We start from the raw sequence: 26,674 nt of genomic DNA, 5'->3' as shown, positions 1-26,674 counted from the left end.
GCAGGGAACTCGTGTCGGCCGAGCTGCGTGCAGCTCCGGCCGGGACAAGCGTGCATTTCACGACTGACCTTTGGACCAGTGTCAGTGGGATGCACGCTTCTTTCCTGGCCCTCACTGCCCACTGGTGGGGCCCGGAGAGTGAGGGGACCTCCGCGGGCGATGCTTCCGGGTCCGGCGCGGCTCCCGCTGCACTACGGCACAGGTGGGCCGTCCTGCACGTGGAGACGATGGACACGAGGCACACCGCGGAGGAGGTGGCGGCCGTACTCGACCGCCAGATAGAGGAGTGGATTGGCGGGTGTCCACACCTCTCCCGCGGCTTCATTGTCACCGACAATGGAGCCAACGTTACCGCTGCTGTCGAGACAGTCATGGACTGTGTGAACATACGGTGTATGGCACACACGCTCCATCTGACCGTCAGGGACGCCCTTGGCCTTAAGGAGCTGAAGGCGTCCCAGGAGAAGGGGGCCCGCCCCATCCCAGTTGCTGTTGCTGCCACGGCCACGCTTGTGGATAAGTCTCGCAAGCTGGCTGCCCACTTCCACCGCAGCGAGAAGTCCAGGAGACTGCTTCGCCAGAAGCAGGATGACCTTGGCCTTCCTCGCCATCTCATCCCTACGGATGTGGAGACGCGGTGGAACTCCACCTTCCTCCTGTTCCAGCGCCTGTTGGAGCAGGAGAGAGCCCTTGTCGCCCTGGCGAGGGACGAGTCCTTGGATGTCTGCGACTTCTCGAACGCAGAGTGGAAGCAGATGTCCGAGGCGGTGTCGGCACTCGAGCCCTTCCAGCTTGCCACGAAGGGCTTGTGTGGCGACACCACTCCCTTGAGCCAGGCGCTGCCCACAGCTGTTGGTCTCGAGAAGCTGATGGGTGGACTCCATATCTCTCTGACCACGCCAGAGGGTCGTGCTCTGGCTGGGAGGCTAAGGTCTGGGGTTGACAAGCGGCTCGTTGATGTGCTGGGAGACAGGGAGGAGTATGTCCTCGCTTGCCTCTGTCACCCAGCCCTCAAGGGCAATGCCGTGAGTGCCGACGACTTGCCCAGGTGGAAGGGCATCCTGGTCGAGAAGGTTAGGGAGGAGGAGGCCGCTAGGGCCCGCAGAGACCAGGGTGTTGGTAGTGGTGCGGGGGCAGCCCTCGCGGCCCAACCCGCACCCAGCAGCAGCATGGGCGGCCAGCCGGCGTCAGCTTCCCCTTCCCCTCCCTCTTCCCAGTCCAGCAGCGCGGCATCCCAGGCGGCGCCATCGCAGCAGCCATTTGCTACCGACTCGAGATCCGCCCAGTGGTTTCAGCGGTTCTGCTATGGCGCCATGCCTGGTATGCGGGAGGCTCGACCTGCCAGGCCCCCCTCCAGTGCTGAGCAATGCGTTGCGCAGTACTTGGAGGAGCCTGTGGAGGGAGACGGCGTGGACTGCGCACAGTTCTGGGCGAGCCGCCGCCAAGTCTGGCCGGACCTGGCGGTGGTGGCTGTGCGCCTCCTCTCCTGCCCCCCAACCAGTGTCCAGAGCGAGCGGGTGTTTTCACGTGCCGGGGACGTGGTGACACCCTCTCGCTCCCGCTTGGACCCTGGTCTGGTGGAGCAGCTGGTCTTCCTTAAGGTGAACCTCCCCCTGTTGGGCTACCCCAAGCTGGAGTTTGAGCCGGGCGAGTGATTACCGTGGGTTGCCCCATGGTTGGTCACCTGCCTGGCTCGACCTCTGTGCTTATCCCTACCCTCCCCCCTTCCACCTCTAGCTGAGCTGACGTGACAGATGCTGAGCCGTGCCAGCCAGTCGCAGCGTGTAGTGTGCCCACACAGAGATGCAGTTGTAGTAGTAGTTGTAGTGCTGCGACTGGCCAGATGTTTACAATGCCCACGCCCACCTAAAAAGAAACCCAATGCTGACCAGCACAGGCCCTTTATCTATCCACCTGTCAGCATTTGGGGACCTGGCGTGGGCACGGCACACCCCCCCCCAAAGTAGCACAGCCCACAGAGTACTAGACTTAGCGGCAGCGGCGGGTATACGTTCTAAAATGCAGTGTAGATATGTAAATACTGTATGTAAATAAACATGTAAATAAATGTTTCTTTTAAAACCCCATGTTAAAATCAAGCCTCAAAATTATGCAAAAGAAAGAAAAAAAGGTGACAAAGGGAGAACAAAATGATGAATGCCAAATGAATTGATTTTATTGAAAATGTTACCAGAAATCATGTGTGGGGGGCTTGGTTTACATGGAGAAAATGATTGGGTGATTTTTTCAAATGAAACGAATGAATTATTATCATCTTATGTTCATCTTGATTGTGGTCACTGTTGATGTTGGCTGATGGCAAAAAACCCCAAACCATCAGAATAGCAATGAACTGGCTGCCAACACAACATATTGATTGATAACTGTGCAGGGGGGGGATTGGGTCTGTGTGTGTGTGTGTGGTGCAGGCTCAGTCTGTCTCTTCCTGTTGTGTGTCTGTCTGTCTGTCTGTCTGTGTGAATGGATGCCTAGCACTGTCTCTGTGTGTGGATGCTTTCTGTGTGTAGTGTGGTGTGTGTCTGTCTACATGTTTTTTTTCCTCCCCCCCCAACTCCCTCCCCCCCATGCCTCCTTCCATCCTTCCCCTCTCATCCTCTCCCCTTCCTCTTCACCACCTTCCATCCTCCCTCCCTTCCAGCCCACCACCGCCTCACCTGCCCCTAACCCCAGTCTGGCAGATGATGAGAGTCTGGTCTCTCCCACCGAAGCACACACGTGAGCATGTGTGTGCACAAATATGTGGCTGACCAACTCTGAGCCGGACCCTCCCCCCTTCAATCCCCTCTACATCCCTCTCCCCCTCCCCTTTCCTCCCCCCTGCCTCCCTGCCTCCCTCCCTCCCCCCTCCTAGCTAGCAGCGCACACATACACACACAAAACACCTGTGGTGGCAAACACCACCAGCACACATGCACTCACACTGGTGCCACCACCTCTGCCTTGGGCCTCTGTGTCCTTGAGCAGATATGTGGTGGTGGACCAGAGAAGCATTTCTTTCCAGCAAGGCAAAAGGCATGCACTCACTGCACACACACACACACACACACACACACGAAGAGGTGAAAAGACGAGAAGAGGCAACTTCTAGAACCAGCAGCAGCAGGTGAGTGTCGTGTAATTGTGTTGCTTCCCAAGGCCACTGCCCATGCTCAATGCTCAGTCTGCTGAAACTAAAGAACTAGCTACAATCATCCTTCCTCACACGCAGCTCAGCTGCACAGCACACTGACTAACTAGACACTACAGCTGGTGGTAGAAAAAACAGAAGTCTAGATTCTAGAAGATGTCCTGGTGGATTTTAAACTTTCAAATCTGTGCTAGGATTGCCTTGCCTCCTCCTCCTCCTGCTGCCTGTAATTGTGCCCTCTCCCCTTGCAGTTGCGCCATCGTGATGGGTTGGTGATGTGCGTGCGCCGTCTACTTAGCTCTCTCCTCCTCATGTTGGCTGGGCTTGCCAGGCACTGGCTGGCAGCAGCTGTTGGCTGTGTGCTAGGCTCAGGCTGTGGCGCGCGTGACTGGACTGGGAATGTTATTGTAGCGGCAACACTGGTTGTGGTGGTAGCAGTAGTAGCTGTTGTTGTTGCTGGGCTGGTGGCTGCTGGCCTGTGCTGACTCTGCGCACTTGGTCTGGTCTGGTCTGGTCATTTGGATGCAGATGTAGGGTGTGTGTGCATCATCCATGCGGAACATCAGAGCAGAGCAGAGCAGGTTGGCTGGCTTCTGTCTGTCGGGCCTAGTCAGTGGCAGGCACTGAGTGAGGCGGTGGTTTCTTTGGGCATCACGTCACCCATCATGCAGAGCGGCAGGTCTGCTGCTCCGCCTCCTGCTTCTTCTCTGTGTGTGCTGCTCTTGTGCTTAGTGTGCTGCTCCGCTGCTGCTGCTGTGCTGGCAGGCAGCACAGCAGTGGCCTTTTTGTTAGATCAGAGAGTGGGTGTTGTCTCTCTGAGTGTCCTCCTCTTACTTGCTTGGATAGGAGTGGTGGTAGTAGGTAGGCATTAAGATGGACTGACTAGGTGTTACGTGTTAGGGCGCCCAGAGAGAGGGGCCAAAAAGATGGGGTGGCAATTGTTGGGTTGCTCCTAGTATTATTGGTGAATTTCTGAAGAAAAAATTTTTTTCCATTGGCTAGAATGGGGGTTCGGGGCTGCCCCAGACCCGCCTCTGTGGGGTGGCAGCACCGCCAAAGTGGGTCCGGGGCCATGGCAAAAATGCCCTCAGTCCCTCCCAGCAATCCCCGTAGAGATAGGAGTGATGGTTCTGTTGTTTTTCTGAGGTGTTCTGAGTGAGTGTGGATTCTGTGATAGCAAATGAGAGTGGATTCATGGTGTCTCATTGGAAATCTCATTAGCTATCATAGAATCTACACTCAGAACACCTCAGAAAAACAACGGAACCATCACTCCTATCTCTACGGGGATTGCAGGGAGGGACTGAGGGCATTTTTGCCATGGCCCCGGACCCACTTTGGCGGTGCTGCCACCCCACAGAGGTGGGTCTGGGGCAGCCCCAAACCCCCATTCTAGCCAATGGAAAAAAAATTTCTTCAGAAATTCACCAATAATACTAGGAGCCACCAATTGCCTTGGGATTTTTGGGGTGGAGGACACCCATGGGTGGCTACCACCCACCCCAGCTTTTTTGCCCCTAAGGGCTCCACATTGTGAGTTATGGGCAAAAATTTATTTTTTGAAAAAAAATTGTAAAAAATCAGAGGAAGGTCCAATCGACTTGAAATTTGGGTGGCAGGTAGAACACAATGTCCCCTTCAAAACCAGCCACTTTTTGTGATCCAAACCAGTTCGGTTCGGATCCGAACTGGTTCAAAACCGAACCGGACTGGGGGGGTGGTCTGGCAAAACCAAAACCGAACCACCCCGGTCCGGTCCGGACCCGGTTCGGACCCGAACCGAACCGGGAGAACCGGTTTTATGCACATCCCTAATGTGTGCTTTGCATTTTCCTAAATATCTGTTCTTTGCAACTACGATTTTACTGTATGCTGCCCCAGCATCATTCAGAGTGCTTTTGAAGTACTGAAGTATTCTTGTAACTAAGTATTTTTAAGTGTATATAAAAAGCCGAACGCCTCAGATGGAACCAGTCTGTAGTAACTGAATAAAAGTTTTTTTCTCTGTTCTTTTTACAAGCCTTGGAGGGTTGATTATTGACCCAGAAGGAGGAGGGTTTTCTCTGGTGCAAAACACATCTCAAAGACAGCTTGGCCAAATTAACAATTAACTCCACATGCAGGCAGATGCCTGAGAGAACAATTGGTTTTTATACTTGCCTACTGGCAAGGGAAAGCAAAGTGAAACCAGGATTGGTAGTCACCCCAAATCCCATTGGGAAAAACTTTTTATAGAGGTGGCTTGGTGGCAGCACTGTAAACTACCAGGATTTCTGTGTTTACCAGAACCTTTTTCTTAGCTTTCTGTGTTTTGAAAGTTAAAGATTTTTAAACCAGCCAGTCTGCTTCTCAAGCACAAGAAAGGGATGGCTCAGCACTAAAGTCTCCCTCGTTCTGCAAAACTGGTTTAGACTGGTCAGGGAGATTATCCATTAACTTGGCTGGAGGCTGGAAGGAAAGGAAACATTCCTTCCAGCCTACACATCCATTACAGGGGTAAAAATATCTACTTTTTGCATCGGGTTTTTTGGATAGTGTTGAGTTCACAGTAAAGCCTCGCAGGAAATTCATGGTAAAGCCGGCTGTGTGGAGAACTCCCTGGCACAGCTGAAGTGACACAGCTTTTCCTCTTCATACTAGGGAAGATGCTCAACCCCCGGTCCCTTTGGTAATCCTTCCTGGTCCTTTCCCCATCTCTTTTAGTGATCAGAACTGCACACAGTACCCCATATGCAACCACTCCACAGACTCACAAAAAGGCATCAAGATAGTGGTCGTTTTATTTTAAATGCGTTTCCTAATAATCCTTACCGTGACCTTTGCCTTTTTCACCACTTTCACACACCACCTTGATGTTTTCCTTGAGCTATCCACCACAACCCCAAGAACACTTTCCCTGTTTGTCTTCACCAGTTCAGACCCAGTTCTGTCAATTTTTAATTACGCTTTTTATCACAGTCATCTCTAAGGAGGCAAACTTGACAACAACAAGATTAGACACTTTTGATGGCCAGGCCTTTTCAGAGTACCTCTGCTTACTTATTTATAGGCAACCCTTTCCAAAGAGGTCAGGGCAAATGGAAGGATTATTCATACTCAAGATCTCTGTCCCAAGGCTCACAATCTGTGAGGATCTTCCTCTGGGCTTTAAAGGATTTATTTCCTCCCTGTGTGGTACTCCTCACCATGTGGAGAGATGTCTATACAGAAGAGAAATACCCAGTTTGTTTTGAACAACACACCTCCTTTTATAGCACCAGTGAAAAGCAGCATCTGAGATGCTTGTAACTGGCGTGGCGTCCAGAGGAATAGTTCTTTTATGCTTGCACTTCTCTGCACATTAGGAAGGCCATAAGCCATACGCCCCAAGTGGGTATGTCCAGTTAAAGTTGTTTTTAGGTGTCCACCTCTGATGTTTTCATGTAAAGCATGAAGGCAACACACATCTATCTGCAAAAATGTGTGTTGTACATAGACACCTACCAGGGAGCCAGGATTAGCTGCAAATCCCTGTTATACACACACTTGATGGCAAACCTGGAATAGGGATGTGCATAAACGGCTCATGCAGCCACAGGTGGGGCAGGGAGCAGCTCCCTTAAAGAGCAGGTCCTTAACCTGCTCTGCTGCCGCCCCCACCGCTTTTCCAGGAGTGGCGCATGCTCTACCAAAGGCTGTGTGTGGCTGTGGCGCTGTTCCCTGCAGCTTGCGTGTGGCATCGGCACGCACATGGCCACTGCATATGTGCAGCGGCTGTTTGCGTGGCCCGTATGGTGTTGCTGGCCATGGAAATGGCGGCCGCACGCAGGCTGCAGGGAACAGCGCTGCAGCCGCACACGGCCGTTGGTAGAGTGAGTGCCACATCCGGAAAAGCGGTGGGGTGGGAGCTGAGCTGGTAAGGACCTGCTTACCTGCTTTTCAAGGGGACCGGTTCAGCGGTGGGCACCCGAGCCGGTTCGGCACTTCCCAAAGGAGGCGACGAACTGGTTTGTGCACATCTCTGACCTGGAAGTGCTGCCATGTCACATTTCAAATGGCCCTCAGACTGTCTCCAGCGTGAGAGATTTCCTGCACAGGCAGCAATTCCATGAAAGTCTCACATGTGGATTGGCACGTGATGCTTGTGCTCATGATGTCCTGCATTCTGCTAGCTTGGCTCCAGCTCCCCACTTTCCATCTTGTTTTTAACTGACACACAATTGGCAAACAGGAGCACACGCAGCTGCCGAATGTGGGTAGGAGAACCCTACTGCCCTACTGCCCATGACATGGACTGCCCTCTTGCCTGGTAAGGGGGTGCCTGCCGTGCCCTTGAGTCCTGAATGACCTTATTGCTGGATGAAGCAGAAGCCTTGAGCGTCCTGTTGGGGAGAACCCAGCTCTCCTCGAGGATGAAGAAAGGGCCACTGCTGCAACTGTCAGACAATGCCGGCATCTGCGGCTGCAGATGTGAGTGAAATCTTTGGTGTTCGAAACTTCATTCAGTTGGGTCCAGATTGGTGAAGGGGAAGTGTGTGTGTGTGTGTGTGGATTTCCCACGACGACACACCCACAATCAGGGGCACACCAAGACACTTTGCTGCCTACGGTGAAAGACAGATGGACAGAATCTTCGGGCAGTGCTCAGTATTCTTCTCAGGCCATGCTGCCGAGGCAGCAACAATCAAGCAGCTAGGGATGCTTAGAATGAAAGCAAAAGCTGTGGTGAGGAACAAGATGATGATGATGATGACGACGACAATGGGATAAGACAAGCCTGGAGTCTGAGAGAAGCCTCTTTGGCAATGTTGTGTTGTTCAACAAGAGCTCAGCATCAGTCCTGAACAGCGTTAGGACTTGCAGGGGCAGCGACACCGGAGTGTTGGCCATGGAGGGTTGTTGGGTTTGGAAAGGGTTTGGGCACTTCCCCGCAGGCTTCCTGAAGCGGAAAAAGGAGGATTAGGAGTTTGGTGTCAGGAGGTTCCACATACAGACAACTGATATTTCCACTAGACTTAGAGAAGAATATCCACCAATGCATTTAACAGAGTGGACAGAATAATTCTCCGAAATATTCTCTTCAGTTTTAATGAACACATCGGTGAATATTATTTCCCAAGTCTAATTTCCACCTTTCCCCACCAGCTGCCTGGTGATGGTGGGGATGAAACTTGTATTTTATATTTACTGCCTGACTAGTCATTTAATATCACATACAATGTAGCTAAGGTTTGTTCTGCTGCCATGTGAATTCGTCAGCAAATTCTGACGATCAGTTAAGCAGATGGTCAATTAGAGACTAGATTAAATATTAATCTATAGTAGTTGATTAATGTGACGGTTCATTTGTTCTTAAGGAGCATGCTTTGATGGATATGGATTTATGTATTATGTGCATTGTGTTAATACTGGTCAGGGACTGTAATCAAGGAAGTAAACTGAGTTGTAGAGACAATGGGATGAGGCGGGGCTCTCAGCTTGGGTCCCCCGATGTTGCTGGACTGCACCTCCAAAGGCCATTGTGACAGTGGCAAGTTGTAGTTGAACTTCTGGGGACCTGAGTTTCAGAACCCCTGGCCTAAAAGCAAGGCTGCATTAAGGCTCCAAGTATCACTGGGGGCCTCTAGGAGGGTTTATCCTGAGTATGCTCGACATGGCTGTTGCCACCTCACAGGCCCAAATTCAGTTTTGGGACACCAGCAAGGCAGCCAGTGTCAATGGTTAGAGGTGTCATCTAGACAGCAAAACCTCTTCTTCCCATCCAGCTTAAGCACCCACAAATACTATGAAGGGAACCGGTCAGAGAATCCCCAAGGAGATGTAAGTTAGACATTCTGTCCTTGCTTCAGCACTTAATTAAAAATGCTTAATTAAAATCAACCTTCATGAGCATAGACATCTCATCTTAGGATAGGCTTTCCTTGTTGACTTTCCATGAGCTTTGCTTCTGATAGTCCCTGTGACTTGCAACATATTAAGACAGTTCACACAACCAAAAACTGGATGGGACAAGCATCCCAGGATTTTGACAAGGTAAGAAGGAAAACCATCCTCACCAGCTCCTGCCTCACAAACAATCGCTCCCTCCTCCTCCTATCTAGTTATTTGCTCCCACACAACTGAAAATTGGTAACCCGCACAACTCCCATCCTTGGGTAGGATGCTGGTCCTGTCCAGTTTTTGATCTTGTGAGCTGCCTTAAGGACTGCCCCAAGTCCAAAGGGTTGGGTGTGGGACTCCTTTCCCCAGCAAGCCTGAAAATGTTTCCATATTAAGGGATGCAACTCCAGTCCACCCAGAGATTCATTTGGAGCTTTGGGGGAAGTCTGTTTGCTATGGGGCAAAATTACGGTTCCTTTTTCTTTCTTCTCTGACATCATGTGCTTGGGCACAGTGGAGGCTGGTGCCTTCCATCTCAAGCCCTAAATATGGCTTGGGAGGAAACCTTGACACCATGCAAATGCATACACCATCTGCATGTGGCAGAGAGTTTCTTAGAAATAATTACACTGCTTTTGTGTTTTGAACTCCAACTGATCCATTTCCCTAATAATAAATCTATGTTCATCTATTGCACTAATTTGCCTCTGGACTTTCATTTTCTCCACCTACCTATGCACTTAAGTACTCTGTTGTGCTGCACAACGTGCAAACTGAAAACTTAGTCTTATGTGAGAAACTGAGGAACCTTCAAGGCAACAAGGTATTATTTTCTCCTGAATGTTGTCCTGGGAAATTGATGTCTGTGGGCACAAAGCTAAGAGGTTGGCAACCATTCCTGCTTGGCCCAGAGTAGTAATTATGGACCTCAGGTATCTTGTTCTCTACAGCACTGTGGCAGCTTGGTTGTTGGTGGTCCTTTGGCAGAAAGAGGGGAAAGGCACGTGCGCAAACAACCCAGGGAATGCACATGCTCATTAAATCACATCCCCCTCACCTGGTGATCTTGGAGCAGAGAGTTCCTACAACCTCAGAGACGTGACACGTGGAATGTGGAAGGGATAGGTCTCCTCTGATCCAGTAGAACTAGACACAGTAGGGGAGAAATGGGTGAGAGAACAGCCACGTTATCTTCTTCACAAGAAGCAGTGCTAACTTCTACGGTGCTGCTACTCTTTCTTACAAGATTTGGGGATTTGCTGCTAAAGCAGGCTTCCTCATAGGGCAAGGGTGATGATGCTCTGCACTCGAGAGAAGCAAGTCCAAAAGGAATGAGACAAGAAGCTATCGTGGCAGAATTGTAACACCATCAGTAGGAAATCCTAACACTATTAGAGAGGTACCATGATTCATTTTTAGGTTAAGCTGAAAAATGACAGATGAGAGAATATATTCACCCTTCCTATTTCACTCGACTTCACCTTAAGTGGCGCAGTGGGAAAATGCTTGACTAACAAGCAGAAGGTTGCCAGCTCGAATCCCCGCTGGTATGTTTCAGCAGCGATATAGGAAGATGCTGAAAGGCATCATCTCACTCTGCGCAGGAGGAGGCAATGGTAAATCCCTCCTCTATTCTACCAACTGAAACCACAGGGCTCTGTGGGTGCCAGGAGTCGAAATCGGCTTGACAGCACACTTTACTTTACTTTACTTTACTTCACTCTACTCTTCTTCCTATTGTATATCACTAAATTTGGCTATTTAATTTAGTTGCGTGAAGCCAATGCAAACACGAAATGCTGGTTCTCAAGGTTCTACTTTGGGTCGGAGAGGCATCCCGCCCAAGTTCAGGAGTTGCAGGCACTCCTGTTTTCCAGTTGTCTGTGAACAAAAAGCAAGGCAGGGTGAGGAGGAAGCAATCATCTGCTAAGCAGCAGCTGGGTCGGGGCGGGGGGGGATGGGCAGCTGCACCCAGCTCTTGAACCAGGCAGGACGAAACGCCCTCCGGCCCAGCTGATGCTGAGCAGAGCATCCCTTCCTATCCTTGCTGCCTTGTTGTTGTTTTTACTCACAGACGATAATGGAAAACAGGAAAAACATGCACAGCTCCCAAACGTGGGCAGGATGCATCTCCTCCCTAATTAGAATCCCAAGAACAGCCCTAAAACGCGCTCCATATATAGCATTTACATAATAGGTGAACACAAGAAGAGTGGCGCTGGATCAGACCAAAGGGCCATCTGGTCTAGATTCTCACAGAGGCCTGCTGGCAAGCCCACAAGCAGGGCCTTTAGATAGATAGATAGATAGATAGATAGAAATAAAATATTACAGCATAAATTAATAATATAATTTAAAACAACAGAATTAAGGGGGGGGAGTGAATAACTAATATAATATATATCTTTATAAAAGTCTGAGCACAAGCAGGGCCTAAAGTCAACAGCCCCCTCGCCCACCCCATTTACTTCCACCCAAACCAACTGGCACTCAGAGGTACACTGCCTCTGAACATGGAGGCTCTTTTTAGCTAGCTTGGCTGTGAAAGGTGCAGGTATCTTACAGTTAGTGGTGGTTCCTTTTAAACACACAGAGGTGGGGGCCCAGGGCTTTTCCAGGGGCTGCTTCCATGTATTTAAGGAGAAATGGGGCAGTGAGTGCCCTCTGCAGTGGACTCTGGGCACGGGCCTTTTGTCCATGGCCACCAAGTGATAAGTTGCCCTCTGCCACTTACATTAATCGGTGCCTGATGGGACGAAGGTGCCTGGTGGTCTCGATGGCAAAGATGATGCTGAGGATGAGGAAGAAAGCACAGCAGCCCAGGCTGAACCAGAAGGCATTCTGGAAACAAGCAGAGAGGTGCCCACAGTGAGGAAAGCCTCTTTCCACTGGGCAGGCATTGATAATACTATTTTTGACCAGCCCATCATTCAGACAGGTAAGTGGGGTGTGTGTGTGTACATGCGCATGTGTGCTGGGAGGGCTCATTTGCTACAAAGACCTTTGGGGGCACATAGACACACTACACACAGCAGGTCGCTGTGAATGAAGGCTGTGTCACCCAACGTCAGGAGTAGAGGACATGTTTCACCTTCCTCGAAATAATTTCTCTTTTGACCCATAGAAATACATGAACACAATTCTAGCTTAATATTTTAATTGTGGGCTTTTATAGTCTCGTTTTAATCTTTGTGTGAACCTCCTTGGAATTGTTTTAATGAAAGGCGGTATATACATTTAACAATAAATAAATAATCTGGATGAGTTCCGGGAGCTGAAGTGGCAAGGTAAATGATTAGAGCGCAAGTGGAGGAAGATTCAGCATCAGTCTGATCGGGCACAACACAGAGCATATTTGGAGATCTGTGTTCCAGCAGTACGGGCGGCAAAGAAGCAGTTCTTTCCTGCCTGCATTGCTTCTGCAAATTCACGTCCAGCGGAGTTGTCTAGGGTTGTGAGGGGTCAATGTACCCCTCCCCCTTGAATTTAAACTTGGAACCATTGACTTTTTTGCAGATAAAATCTCTCATATTTGGGCCGATCTGGATTCCACAGTTACTGCAGAGTCTACTGTGCAGGTGTCCAGCAACTCCTCTTATGGGATTAGATTGGATCATTTTCAGTTTGTGACTCCTGAGGAAGTGGACAAACTGCTTCGGACTGAGCGTCCTACAACCTGTTCTCTTGACCCTTGCCCGACTTGGCTTATCTCATCTGGTAATCATATTATCAGAGAGGGTCTGGTAAATATTATAAATGCTTATCTGAGGGAGGGCAGGATGCCTCCTTGTCTTAAGGAGGCTATTATTAGACCACTTTTGAAGTGGATCCCTCAGAGCTAGCTAATTAGACCTGTTTCTAATCTTTCATGATTGGGCAAGGTGGCTGAGCAGGTGGGGGCCTTTCAGCTCCAGGCGGTTTTGGATGATGCAGATTATCTAGACCCATTTCAAACTGGCGTTCCTGTGGTATATGGGGTTGAGACTGCCTTGGTCGGCTTGATGGATGATCTCCAACTGGCTAGCGACAGAGGGAGTGTGACTCTGCTGATCCTTTTGGATCTCTCTGTGACTTTCGAAACCATCAACCATGATATTTTTCTGGACCACCTGAGGGAGGTTGGATTGGGTGGCACTGTTTTACGGTGGTTCCGTTCCTACCTCTCTGGCAGATTCCAGATGGTGTCACTTGGAGACTGTTGTTCTGCTAAGCGAGAACTGAAGTGTGGAGTCCCACAAGGCTTCATACTGTCTCCAATGCTTTTTAACATCTACATAAAACCGCTGGGAGAGATCATCAGGAGGTTTGGTGCTGGGTGTTATCAATATGCTGATGACACCCAGATCGACTTCTCCATGCTGACCTCATCAGGAAATGGCATATTTTCCCTAAATGCCTGCCTGGAGGGAGTAATGGGCTGGATGAGGGATAACAAACTAAAGTTGAATCCAAATAAGACAGAGGTACTGACTGTGAGGGTGGGCAGGACCCAAGAGATGGTTTAGATCTGCCTGTTCTGGATGGGGTTACCCCCCACCCCTGAAAGATCAGGTACATAGCTTGGGAGTGCTCCTGGACCCAAAGTTCTCCCTGGTTTCTCAGGTTGAGGCAGTAGCCAGGAGCACTTTTTATCAACTTTGGCTGATCTGTCAGCTACATCAATTTCAAGAGGTGAATGACCTTAAAACATATGCTGGTAACCTCCAGGCTTGACTACCGTAATGCACTCTACGTGGGGCTGCCTTTGTACATAGTCTGGAAGAATATGGCAGCCAGATTGGTCTCTGGGACAACATGAAGGGATCACATAACACCAGTTTTAAAAGAACTGTACTGGCTGACAACATATTTCCGGGCGAAATACAAAGTGCTGGTTATTACCTATGAAGCCCTTAATGGCTTGGGTCCAGGCTATTTGAGAGAGTGCCAACTTTGTCATAAGCCCTGCCGCCTGTTACAATCTTCTGGAGAGGTCCGGTTACGGTTGCCACCGACTCATTTGGTGGCAACCCAGAACCGGGCTTTCTCTGTGGCTGCCCCCCGGGGCTTTGGAAGATGCTCCCTGCTGAAATAAGAGCATCTCCTTCTCTGTTTGTTTTCAGGAAGAACCTTAAGACTCTCCTGTTTTCTCAGGCTTTTAATGAGAATTAATTTTAATAATTTAAAAAACTTGTTTCAATAATTCTGTTGTTTTTATTGTCATGTATTTTAATTTGAATAGAAATAATGAGGAGCTTGTGAAACAGTCACCTCTCCCTTTCAGAGGAGCCGAGTTCATCGGCAAAATGCATCTCTGGAATACCCAGGAGTTCTGTAAGTCCTGGAGAAATGATGTGGGTGAGAACAACAATGCCCTGGGAGATGAAACGCAGTGTTCCTTAAGATCGGGCTCGAAAGATGCAAAGCAAAGAGGGAAGCAACAAGCAGGTGTGTGCATCCATGAAGCAGAAGAACGCCTTCGAGTGCTTACCCAGGGATCTGCAATGCGATCACACAAGATCACCCGGCCATTGTCAAGAGCAGTGGAGAAAGGCTGACATGAAGCAACGTCCTCCATTAACTGCAACAGGAAGGGAGGATTGTTTATTCTTACATTAATATGGACTAAGCGGAGGATGGAGCTGGGATGCTCCCAAGACAAGATACAGATGGGCAGGATTCCAGAAGCCCTTGATATCTCAGCCACGCCCTGAGACACAGGTCTGGTTCACACAACCATTCAACTCTAGGTTTAATGTGGGTTACCAACATTAGCGTGACTGTGTGAACTCACACCAAGGTAGTTTATAATTTCATTATCTGCGATTCTCACTTTGGTGTGGGCTCATACAACCACGCTAATGTTGGTAACCCACATTAAACCTAGAGTTGAATGATTGTGTGAACGAGGCCAGAGTGAGCTAACCATCTAAATCAGGGGTTCCCATCCTGGGGTCCTCCAGATGTTGCTGAGCTACAGCTCCCACCATCCCCAGCCACAATAAATTGTAGCTGGGGATGATGGGAGTTGTAGTTCACCAACATCTGGAGCACCACAGGTTAAGAACCCCTGATCTAAATGAATGAACAATGATATTGTTCAAAGCTGGGGCTTTGGGATAAGCACAAAGACTGGGAGAACCCAGCTTCAACTCATCTTCCAATAATCTACAATGGCCTCCAGGTGAGGTTTGCTTCAGCAAAGTCTTTCCAAACTCATCTGATGGTTCTGTCAGCAGTATACGATTATCCCCAGTATGCATTTCTCACAACTGGCCTGTTGCCCTTCTAGTGATTGATGGATATAAATGTAATTGTTCACAGCCAAAGGCCACCCCCAAGACACTGAGCATCCAATAGGCAGACCAAGAGGCTACAACCATCACCCCAGCAACCCCCGCCCAAAGTTAAAAATAAAACAAAGCAGCCCCGTGACTGCTTCTAAGCCCAAGTATACCGCTAAAATGTTACGTATTACGTACAGTCTTCAGACAAACAAGGCAGTTCAATATCTTGTATGTGTTGGGCTTGAATATTTGGTTGCCAGAGCAAAGCTGGCAACCTTCAAGGTGGTAGACGGAGCCCTGTTTGCAAGAAGAGCACCGATATTTTGCTCTAGAGTCCCTAATTGCGAGGGACTGTACAATGTGGGCCAGAAATCCGTCCCCACCCAGGCCATGGGTTCTCAAACTTCAATCCTCAGATGTTGTTGGACCACAGCTCCCATCACCCCAGCCGTTGGCCACTGTGGTGGGGGATGATAGAAGTTGTAGTCCAACATCATCTGGGGACTCAGGTTTGCTCACCCCTGGCCTAGCCTAATATACGAAGGTCATTTTACTAGATAATGGATAACATCCCCTCCTCTCCCTTCGGATACTTGTGATACACCCTTCTCTGGACAGCACCTTGATCTCCATTGTTACCACACAGATACTGAACAGAAGCCAACACTTACCACAGTCCTCAGCCAGCTCAAGTACTGGGAGACGTACCCCACCTCTTTTCTGACAAAGCAATCCAATTCCTGTGTTTAAAAAAGGAAGATACAGATAGAAGGACTGCACACCCTTTCCAAGGGAGTCATCAAAAACGCCCACATCTGTCCCCCATCCTCTCTAGCTCTCTGCCATTTGGCGTTGCATTGTTCAAGCTGAAGAGGATTCCATGATTGGATCGATGCAAAAATATGTCGCATAGATGGACCGTGTGGACAAACTTGTCACAACGACGAGACATTTCCAATAAACTTGTCAAGAATAGATGGCATGCGCTGCCCTATATCCAGTCATCAAAAAGCAGCACAGTCCGCCAGCCAGAGCTACAGACTTGGGTTCAAATCCCTATCCATTTGTGAATTCGTAAAAGTCACTTTTACAACCCGCACAAGCCCTAGTCAGATGCTAGATGGCTGAGAGCTGTTCACACTTATAGTGCTGAAAGCAGGCAGGATGTCCCGCCTCGATGCTGTCACACATCCGCTGGACCTTGCCGCTCACAATCACAGCTGTGTTTGTCTGCACAGAGAAATGCCACAACCGTGATGGCCGGGGCTTCTGTGATTGGCCCAGGCTGCTGATCACGGTACGATGCTTTCACAGGTACGATGCTTTCCTTTCCACACGGATGCTGCCACTGTAATGCATGTCCCCTTTGCTAAGCAGGATCCACCCTGGTTTGCATTTGAATGGGAGACTACATGTATGAGCACTGGGAGATCTTCCCCTTAGGGGATGGAGCTGCTTTGGGAAGAGCATCTAGGTCCCAAGTTCCCTCCCTGGCTTGTCCGAGATAGGGATAAGAGAGACTCCTGCCTGCAACCTTAGAGAAGCCACTGCCAGTCTGTGTAGACAATACTAAGTTAGATGGACCAATGGTCTGACTCAATATATGGCAGCTTCCTATGTTCCAGAATAATGGCAGCAGCTGATATCCTAGCTAACACAGCACCTATGCAAGGACGTTGCACAAATGCAAAGCTGTTGTACAAGCCAATTTCTCTTAAGTTTTGAATTCCAGACTAGTCTTGTGCTAGAACAAACAGGTTGTGCTTGCACAACAAGGTGCACAACCACCCATGCTTTGCAGGGAACCTTTGAGCAAGAACGCAATTCCAAAGAAACCCCTGTGCCATAGGACAGCAATGCAATCTTCTTGCAGGAGCACATCTTTGTTCATGGTGCCAGGGCAGCTGGTCAGGATGTTGGCCAGCATCTTTCTTCCACTTACTTGTCTCAGGATCCTTTGAGTCTGTAAGGGGAGAATAGCCTCCACAAGGCCTATCTGGTTCTCTGTATTGTTTATTCGAGCCTGGTGAGAAAATAGGAAGGAAGGAGAAGGTGGTTAGCAATCTGGGGAGAGCCCACAGAGTATAAGCCTGGAACCAGAGTTGACAAAGACCTCAACCCCGTCTCAATCTTTGGTCTACCTCCTCTCCTTGTAGTGCAGGGATGCTCAGACTTGAATCCCCATATGATGCTGGGGAGGAGGGCTGGTCTTGTGGGGGCAAGCATGAATTGTCCCCTTGGCTAAGCAGGGTCTGCCCTGGTTTGCATTTGGAGGGGTGACTACACATGAGCATTGCCTGCTGTAAGATATTCCCCTTAGGGGATGGGGCCATCGCTCAGGGGTAGAGCATCTGCTTTGTGTGCAGAAGATCCTAGCTTCAGTCCCTGGCAGCATCTCCAGGTAGGCCTGGGAGAGACGCCTGCCTGAAATCTTGAAGAAGCCGCTGCCAGTCTGGGTAGACAGTACTGAGCTAGATGGACCAATGGTCTGACTCGGAATAAGGCAGCTACAACTCCCTTCATCTCCAGCCAAAATAGCCAATGGGGCCTTCCAAGCTAGTTTGCATAGTTTGCATAGTTTGGAAAATATTTGGAGTGGAACGTCCGTTTCACTTCATTATGAAGTTATTGAAAGAGCTCTCTGAAATGTGTTACTGACTAATTAAGTGGTAGCAAGAGCTTCAGGAGAAGAATGGAATTGGCATCACCTGCATTTTAAGAGGAGATGCATAATCTCAGGAGCAAAAAGCATTTCAGTGGAATTCAACATAGAAAAGTCCATGGGGATTTTTTACGGATGCATGGTCTCATTTGCCGGACACTGAAGGTGCTGGAGGGAGAAAGAGCTAGGAAGACAGGCAGCAAGTCTGCAAAATTAGGAAACCGCACAAGAGAGAACACAATGTATGCTAGAGACGGTGGTGTGTTTATTAGATCTCACACCTTTCACCATCAATAAATTTACCAAGAGCTGCAGCAATACTTAAGCACACCTGCTAGGGAGCACATCTCAGTACTCAGCATGACTTACTCATGAGTAAGCATGCTTACAATTGCTCTATAAGGTTGCAAGCTTTAATTGATTAAATCAGAAGATGAATCCATTGGAGTTTTAATAACAGATTAAAATTCATTTCACAATCACAGTTAATTTGTGGGGCTGAAACAAAAGAGCACATGGTTGTGTGGAGTGCATAGACACCATGTCTCCCTCCTCCCTGCACCAATCTTCATGAAAACGAAACCTAAGCATGGTTTTCCTTTCCAGTTGACACCAAAAGTAGAAGATATTCTGCATTTCAAGGAAAAAATCTATAGGACTTTCCCTGTAGCAATAAGGACCATGGATGACTGAAACTTACACAACTGAACATTAGGGCAATTTATGTTTTGAATCTGGACTGTCTACAATACAGATAGGATTTGAACTTTTGCTTTTAAAACCCAATTTTTGTATGTTTACTTAACAGGGGACATTCCATTTTGTTAGATTCCCAAACAGTTGAAAATCAAAATATTAAGAAAGGCTTTGCCTTAATGAAAATTGTAAGTTATATCACCTTTTAAAAAAGAAAATGCCTCTTTTGGAGGATTCCTCAGAAAAAAAGCACCAAGATGTTGGCAATATGCAAATACACTTAAATAGAAATCAACTGAAAATTAGAGCAAGCCTATTGGGTGGGTCCTGTTAGAGGTCTTAGGAACTTTTCTCTTGAAGGAGCCTGTAGAATTGATCTGAAGACACACAGCAGCCCTACAGTGACCTACTCCCCAGGACTGGGATAATCTGTAGCCACAATACCTGAAATCCCGGCGCCATCGTCGATAAGAACTGGACACTTTCCTTCAGCTTCACCTACAAGACAGTGAACAGAGAAATCACACCTCTTAGACCAAGGGTTCCCAGCTTGGCTTCCCGGATGGTGTTAGACTACAACTCCCATCATCCCTAGCCACAGCGGCCTTTGTGCTGTGGCTAGGGGTGATGGGAGTTGTAGACCAACAACACCTGGGGACCCAAGGCTGGAAATTCTGCCATAGACACTTGCCCTCATGCCCAGGGGAACAAGCTACGTTCCTTTCCATACTAAGAGATTCCGAAATATCCCTTCCATTTCCGCTAATGCCAGCTTGACAGTTTATGATTACAAGTCTCTGCAAATCCAGGACTGGGGATGCTTGCAATGTATTTAACTTTGGATTTCTAATGCACATGGGGCTGGCCAAAGCCACAGAGTCTGGATCTGAGCTGTGACTGAAATTCTCCCTAAAGCAAAATTTGAAGCTCTTGGGTCGGGTGAGGAGGAGAGGAATCCATCTCAGCCAGAACCTCTGAGGGATTTCAAAGGAAGCTGTAAGAGTTTCAGTTTGTATAATGAACTGTCTTAAAGGGTTTCTGCACATCATTGGGTTTTTAATTGTATGTGTTTAAAGTAACTCTAACCTGCCTTCCAGCCTAGAGCACATCAAACCACAGTAGGTGGTTTATTATGAGAAAGAAGATAGAAATCAAAAAAGCTAACAGCCGTTCAATGATTATTCACCCAAAGATAAATTTCAAGTGAATGTGGGGATCCTCAGGCAAAAAACAAAAAACAAACACAATTTCTCAGGGGTTCAGTGCATCCTTCGCTTAGATCCTCAAAGCACAGGGAGTTCACAACCGTGGCACAGGCTGGGATTATTTGCTATGACCCGTTGTATACTCACCACCAGACCTTCCATGGTAAGGACTGTAGAATTCTGAATCCTTCGGAGCTTTTGGGCTTCATCTGCCAGTTGTGCTGCCAGAGTTCTGTCACTCTGCAGGGAACATCAATACCGTTGGCTGATTAGGAAGGGGATTTGAGGAAGAGGGACCACCTCTTCCTTTGTACAGGCATAAGCACAAACAAAGGCAGTTCACACAATCACAATTAGGGTAGGAGCGGAGAAGCCCCTACCCAAGTTCCAGAGCTGTGCACACTCCTGTTTTGTGAACGTCTGCAAGTTAAACACAAGGTTGGAGGTGCCATCCCTGATTGTCTGCTAATCAGCAGCTGGGTCGGAGTGATTTTCCTCCCACCTTGTTAAAGACCTGGGTACAACCGCTGGGCAGGAGGAGCCTTCCAAACCAGCTGCTGCTTAACATGCAATCACAGCCTCCAACCTTGTTTTTAATCCACCCGTAAACTCAGTACAGGAGCGTGCACAGCTCCAGACTAGAGCAGGAAGCTTCCCCAACCCTAATTATGATTATGTGTCCTGTTTGCCTTGAAACACATGAGGATTTGTGAGCTTTTTTTTTCCCCCCAAGTGCTCACATTGGTGCTTTCCAGATTACACCCTAGAACAGCAGTAAAATGCTTCGGCTTGACAGGAATCGTATTGAAAACAAGCCCCCAATTCCCGAACTCCTACAAAGGAAAAATACAGCTATTTTTCTGCAACGGACTTGCAACGTTGTCGCACTAAACCGCCAAGATAAAATCCGAAGTAAGGCAGCGGCAGTGTGAAAGGCACCTTGCTGTCAGCGCAGGGACTTCAGTGTCACAACACAGGGAGTACGGAAGCACACTTTGCAGATCCGTAGTGACGCTGTGGTAAGCTGGAAAGTGCTAAAACCTCAAGGGACTTTGCAAGCACTTGGAAAGAATGCTCACCAATTCCCAGGAATTTTGCTTCCATTAATTTCAACTAGAGGGTTAAAGAGCTTGCTTTCCCAAAAATGGCGGGTGTGGGGTAAGAAGCTGAAGACCTTTGGAGCAAGACGATCGCTGTCCCACCCGCCCACCCCCACCACGTAGCCTCTTTCACTCTCCCTACCGAAATCAACAAAGACACAGTGTGGTAAAGGAAAGGCAAGAGTTTTGCTTTTGTCTCCTTTCCTTTGCTTGTGAAGCGGAGAGGAACAAACTGGCAGGGAGGGAAAGGGTGGGGTGGAAAGCGAGCCCCATTTGTGGTTCAGTCAAAAATGCCAGGTTGGGGGCATTGTGTGAGAGAGGAGATGGTGGGATGGTGCCATGATCCTATCCAGCTGTCCTACCCAGGGCTCTAACAAGGTTGGGGGGAAAGCCGTCCGATCCATCTCCCCCTTTGCAGACGACACTCCCCATTCCCCCCACCTAGGTTTTTGCTAGCAAAACAAAATAATTTCCCCATCGGAAATTGGGATCGTGCACAGCTCCCGAAGCTGGGAAAGACTCTTGTCTGGCCTAGTTTTCAATGGTGTCAACCTGCCTGCTGTCTACCTACCTGAACTTTGCTTAATCTCTCAAGATCCACCGCCAAGCCCTCAACATTTGTCTTCACCACAGGATTGCGCATCTGGAGAAAAGAGCAGCAATTAGATTTAACATTTCTGCAGTATGGTTTTTACAAACGTTTAGTCAGGAAGTCAAAGCAAACCTGAACCTGAACCCGAAAACAAGTCCAGAGAGGGTTTTTTTCAGTGAACTGAACTAAAACCATTTAACATCTCCTGGTTATCTTGAACTTAAACCAAAACTGAACTCTAAACACAAAAATTTATAACCAGTACAAAAGAAGTGGTTTGATTATCAGGCACAATTGCAAGCTGAGTAAAATTAACGTTGCATTTTCCTTTAAAAATTTGTATTATAAATCATATGCATTCCCTTTCCAAAATGCCCCCTTCTGAACAAGGCTGTGTCGGGGGCATTCTAGTGAAAGAATGGCAGCTGCCTATCAGAAGCTTCCTAGAGGAAGGCCCCTTTCCCTCTCACCTCTGCTGGGAAGTCCGCATACTCTATCCGGTCAATCCTGCTGTCCCTGAAGGTCTCCAGGTCTCGCTTCCCTTCTGCACTTAAGAGAGTGATGTCTTCAAAGCTAATGTTAAAGCTGTCAAGCCGCTTCTGGAACTCTTTGGTGTACTGGAGAAACAGGGAGGAAGGGGAGGGTCACTGTTCCACTCCAAAGTGCCAGAAGCCCACAGAGACTTTGACAGAACCAAGGAGGAACCCAGGCATTTTGAGGCCAAAGTGGAAAATACCCAGAGATCTCTCTCTCACACACACACACACACACACACACACACCACACACACACACACGCAACCCAGAGCTGCCTCACTCCTGCTCAAATGGCGAATTACAGCAGGGGTTCTCAGACTTGGGTCCCCAGATGTTGTTGGACCACTCCCATCACCCCGGCTACAACGGCTTAAGGAAAAGGATCTCAGCCGTGATGGGAGTTGCAATCCGAGAACATCTGGGGACCCAAGGCTGGGAATAGGAGTGTGCCTAGGGTTGCCAAATTCAAGCTTCCCAAATCTGGGTGGCCTAATTTGCATATTACGCAAATCATGTGGCAACTAATTTGCATTCTATTTATTTATTTATTTATTTTGACAGGTTTGTATACTTTCCCCTCCTTCTCTGCCCTCCCATGTGATCGGATCCAGAGTAAAATCTGGGCAGCGCATTTGAAATCTGTATAAATCTGAGCGGGATTTAGCAGCCAGGTAGAGGAGCCAAAATCCGGGGGTTACCCTAAATTCCAGGGGACATGGCAACCCTCGGTGTGCACCAACAGTGGTTTGAACTGCAGTTCAAGCCCCTTTCTAGAGTGGGGAAGGGGAACTTTAAGAAAGAGGAGAGCAGGTCCTTACCTGCTCTCTGCCACCCCATGCAGCATCCTGTATCCCCCGTGCGGGTGCCAGCACACCACATGGCATCCACGTATGCATGGGCACCAGTTGTGTCATCAGCCTGCACATGCGTGGATGCCATGTGTGTGCTGGTGCCATGCAGGGGTACTTGGGACGTGCGACACCCCAGCGGAAAGCTGAATGGGGTGACAGACAGCAGCTAAGGACCTGCTCTCCTCTTCCTTAAAGTTTCCACTCCCAAAAGGTGCTCGGACCACAGTTCAAACCACCGTTCGTTCCTCTGTGCAGAAAAGGGGGAGGCAGGGAGAGACTGTTTTATTCTTTCTCCTCTGATCATTTTTTCAGCTCAGAATTACCCTCCCTGCACCTCTTTTCACTCATGGGGGGCAGGGCATACAAGATTCTCCATATCTTGTATGGAGAACATACAAAGACTCCATTTCTGCCCTGAAAGGGTTAAGCAGTCTCTCCCTTATCTGATCCCACCCCCCACTTATACTTGCAGTCAGCCCAGACTTTAAAAAAAAAAAAAGTGGAGGAAAAATCACAGGACTCTGCATAATATGTAATCTGAGTCTAAGCATGATGGGAGTTGTCCTATTGAACCTTAAATCATGAGATTAAGCTAAAATTATGTTTTGCAGCCAATAAACCATAGAAACCTATGCAAGAAGTTCCCCAGATCATTTTTAGCCAAACAAAATAGTGCAATTCACATTTTTATCTTTAAAATAAAAGTGTCTTATTAAAAATATTTTTTTAAAAATCTGAACAAAAAAATTCCAAATGTTGCAACCTCTCTAAAACACTGTGCAGTGATGCACCTTGGAGCAGCAAATCCAATTAGCACGACCGATTCCAGCAGTGTAAACTGGGGCGGGGGGGGATGTGCTAGAACTCTAGATCCGCCCCCACATACACCCACAGCCTACAACTCCAAACAAGTTCCCTGGGGTCATTTTAACGATGCTTCACCCAGACTGGAGCCCTCTGACAGCTGGCACCACCGGCTTGTTCCCTGGCTTTCCCCTCCAGTAGTGTCCGGCTGCTTTGTGCCCCAGCAGAGAGACTAAAGGAAGGTGTGAGCAGGCAGCAGCTGGTCAGCAGCAGGCCCAGCCACCAGGAGGTTTCTGACCTCCTGGCTCTGTCGAGAGTCCCTGCATGAACTGGTGCAGCGCGAGTGGGAGACGGAAGAGCTTCAGCGTCAGCAGAAGGACCTCCTCACCTTGGTGGTGTTGAGATGGTCGTTGAGGCTGTAGTTGTCTTTGAGCTGCAGAACTTCCCAGAGGCCTGCACCGTCCTTACATTGCCTGGAAGAAGAAGGGGAGGAATCAAGTTTGCCTTCCCTCACCTTGCCATGTCCAAGAAGACTGTGGTGAGTTTGGAGCGGTTGGTTGGCCGGCCACGCTTTGTAACTGAACCCCAGCTGACGACTCAGAACAATCCCATGTGGCTCCCATTCTGGAGAAAGATGCCACTGGGAAATATGAGAGAGCCTCACATTTCCTGCTTCCTGGCAGAGAATCAAAGGAAAGTGTAGCGTTACCTGATCCCTGCTCCTGGGGCCACCCCATCCCCAGGCCAGCTGTGTGTGTGTATGAAGTCAGTGTGAAAAGAGCAGGCAAGCTGCTGTGACCCAAAGAGACCAGAGATTTTCGACTAGAATGGAAATAGCTGGGCAGGAGCTGCAGCACCGTCGGATGCCAGGACGCTACTCTGTGGAAAATTGATGCAATTGGCCAGTGACCTCTGAGGATAATCTCTATTTCTTCTCAACTTCCCCCAATGCTCAGCCTGTATATTCGTGTAAATAAACCAAATGTCAGTTTGACGCTAGGCTAGTTCTCACGACCCTCCAGAGGGTAGGAGTTTGGGAACTGTGTGCGGACTCCCATTCTCTGCTTGCATGTGAGTAAGAGACAAGGTAAGAGGCACAAGCCCTGGCTGTGTGTGAGGCTCCCCGCTGGGTAGGAGGGCTTCTCCTCCTCCTCCTCCCTCATTCAGGACGGAGCCCTCCTACCCAGTGGGAGCCCCGCACACCATCACTTCCTCTCCCTGCTCCTACCCTGCTTTTTACCTGCAGAAAACGGGCCCCTTGTCCTACCCTCTTGCTGGCTGTGAGAATGAGCCTACTGTCAGTCTGCAGCAGTTCTCCTTCCAGAGGGAACCAGGGCCCAAGGCACCCACTGCAAACCCCTGGGCACTGTCACTGCTCGGGGAAGTAGGGAGACCACGGCAGGGATACCAGGACTCCTGGCTTCTCCATGGCTCCAGCCCACTCACTCGAGTTCCTAGTTATTGGCCACATCACTGTCTGAAGACATTGAGACCTTCCTTTATCACACCAGAAGCCTACTCAGCTGATTTACAGGCAGGGGCGTAGCTACTATTGGGCGACTGGGTTCAAAGAACCCAGGCCACCACCCCAGCCCCAATGCACACCCCATGTCTGACGTCAGATGCAGCAGGGGCTGGTTTAGCTCCCAAATGGGGCTGCGTAGCCCTATTCAGGAGTTCAATGGCCACTGCTGCATTCACAGCGCGGCCAGGAGTGGCTGTCTTCAGGGAGATCTGCTTCTAGCCGGGCGGCAAATGCAGCACTGGCCTGGATCTAACTCCTGGGCGGGGCTGCGTACAGGAGCTAGACCAAACCCCTGCGTATGACATCAGACACAGGGTGTGTGGCTAACCCCTGCGTCTGATGTCAGACGCAGTGGGCAGGGTGAGTGGGGCTGCCGCCACGGCTGGACATGGGCCGCCACTGGCCTGGCTCCGCTAGTGCTTACAGGCCATTTCACAGCAACACACACTCGGAAAGAGAACCCGTCCATATTTGAACCATAACTTTTCTGTTGTGATGAACCCACCAAATGCCCCAGAAAGCCACAAGTCATTTTTGGGCAATACTCCACAGCCACGATCCTGCTGGCATTCTCATAGTTGTTCCCCAAATGTCTCACATTTGTAAAATGGGAGGAAACATCCTGTCTGCAAAACATGCAGCTATTCAGCAGTTCAGTATTGCTCAAGGAATCTGCTTTAGCTCCATGAGGCCCAAAGCTTTGGCCTGGCCTTGGAAGACTCAGCCTGGTAGGAAGCAGACGGATAATCCAGATTTGTGGGGAAAGGGTGAGGCTGGTCTCATGAGCAGCCCAGGCTAGCGATGGCAAGCTTAGCCTGGGCTTGGCTGCTCATCTAGCACATCGGGATCCATGCAGACCCCGGTGCTCCCGCCCAGCCTAACCCCGCCCCTAAGCCCAGCTCTTAACCGAGGTTAAGGGAGCAAATGCTGCCTTAACCCGGCTGCTGGGCTTGTGTGGCAGAGAGACAGGTGCCTATAGCACCTCTCTGAAAGGGGAATCTCCCAAGGCACTGTGTTCGTTGCATAGTGCCTTGTGGGATATGTGGAGGCCGGGAAAATGAGTCCCGGCCTCTGTTGTGCTGTGCTGCTCCCAGCAGCGCAGGTCATGTGGGCACAGAGCTTGCATGCTGAACGGATTAAGAGCGATCCTCTGGGGTTGAATCCTGCCTTCCTCCCTACCCAGTCACCCCTGCGCATGGTCGTCTGAATAGTCCCCAGCAGGCTACTCACTGATATGTGGAAGTGATGTTGAGGTTCTTCTTCAAGCCAAGGCGCTGGGTGATGTTCATGGAGGGAGGCAGGTTGCCAGGTGTGTCAATGAACTGGAGATTGGAAAGAGGAGAAAGGCATCAGGGGAGTCTGGCTGACGATTGAGACAGTGCAGGAACGGCGTCTGGAAACCCCTGTTTAGTTCTTCTGGTCCAGAGAGA

The 26,674-nt window shown here is 49.3% G+C and overlaps 1 protein-coding gene across 7 annotated transcripts in view; it reads right to left on the bottom strand.

The window, feature by feature from the left end:
• Positions 1-5,910: 5,910 nt before the first annotated feature.
• Positions 5,911-26,674, bottom strand: part of PROM2 (prominin 2) — a 62,858-nt gene continuing 42,094 nt past the window's right edge. For all 7 annotated transcript variants that reach the window (XM_053269711.1, XM_053269712.1, XM_053269713.1 and 4 more), the window contains 12 exons: positions 26,475-26,566; positions 24,108-24,192; positions 21,999-22,145; positions 21,508-21,579; positions 19,984-20,076; positions 19,076-19,129; positions 17,216-17,296; positions 15,945-16,013; positions 14,478-14,567; positions 11,742-11,848; positions 10,065-10,153; positions 5,911-8,066 (listed from right to left, as the gene is read on the bottom strand). In XM_053269711.1, coding sequence (XP_053125686.1) covers positions 10,090-10,153; positions 11,742-11,848; positions 14,478-14,567; positions 15,945-16,013; positions 17,216-17,296; positions 19,076-19,129; positions 19,984-20,076; positions 21,508-21,579; positions 21,999-22,145; positions 24,108-24,192; positions 26,475-26,566 — 954 coding nt within the window. In that variant the 3' untranslated portion in view covers positions 5,911-8,066; positions 10,065-10,089. The remainder of the gene's footprint in view (positions 8,067-10,064; positions 10,154-11,741; positions 11,849-14,477; positions 14,568-15,944; positions 16,014-17,215; positions 17,297-19,075; positions 19,130-19,983; positions 20,077-21,507; positions 21,580-21,998; positions 22,146-24,107; positions 24,193-26,474; positions 26,567-26,674) is intronic.

This window comes from Hemicordylus capensis, chromosome 8 (assembly GCF_027244095.1).
Source record: "Hemicordylus capensis ecotype Gifberg chromosome 8, rHemCap1.1.pri, whole genome shotgun sequence".
Taxonomy (NCBI): Eukaryota; Metazoa; Chordata; class Lepidosauria; order Squamata; family Cordylidae; genus Hemicordylus; species Hemicordylus capensis.
This window is presented reverse-complemented; position numbering and strand designations above follow the sequence as displayed.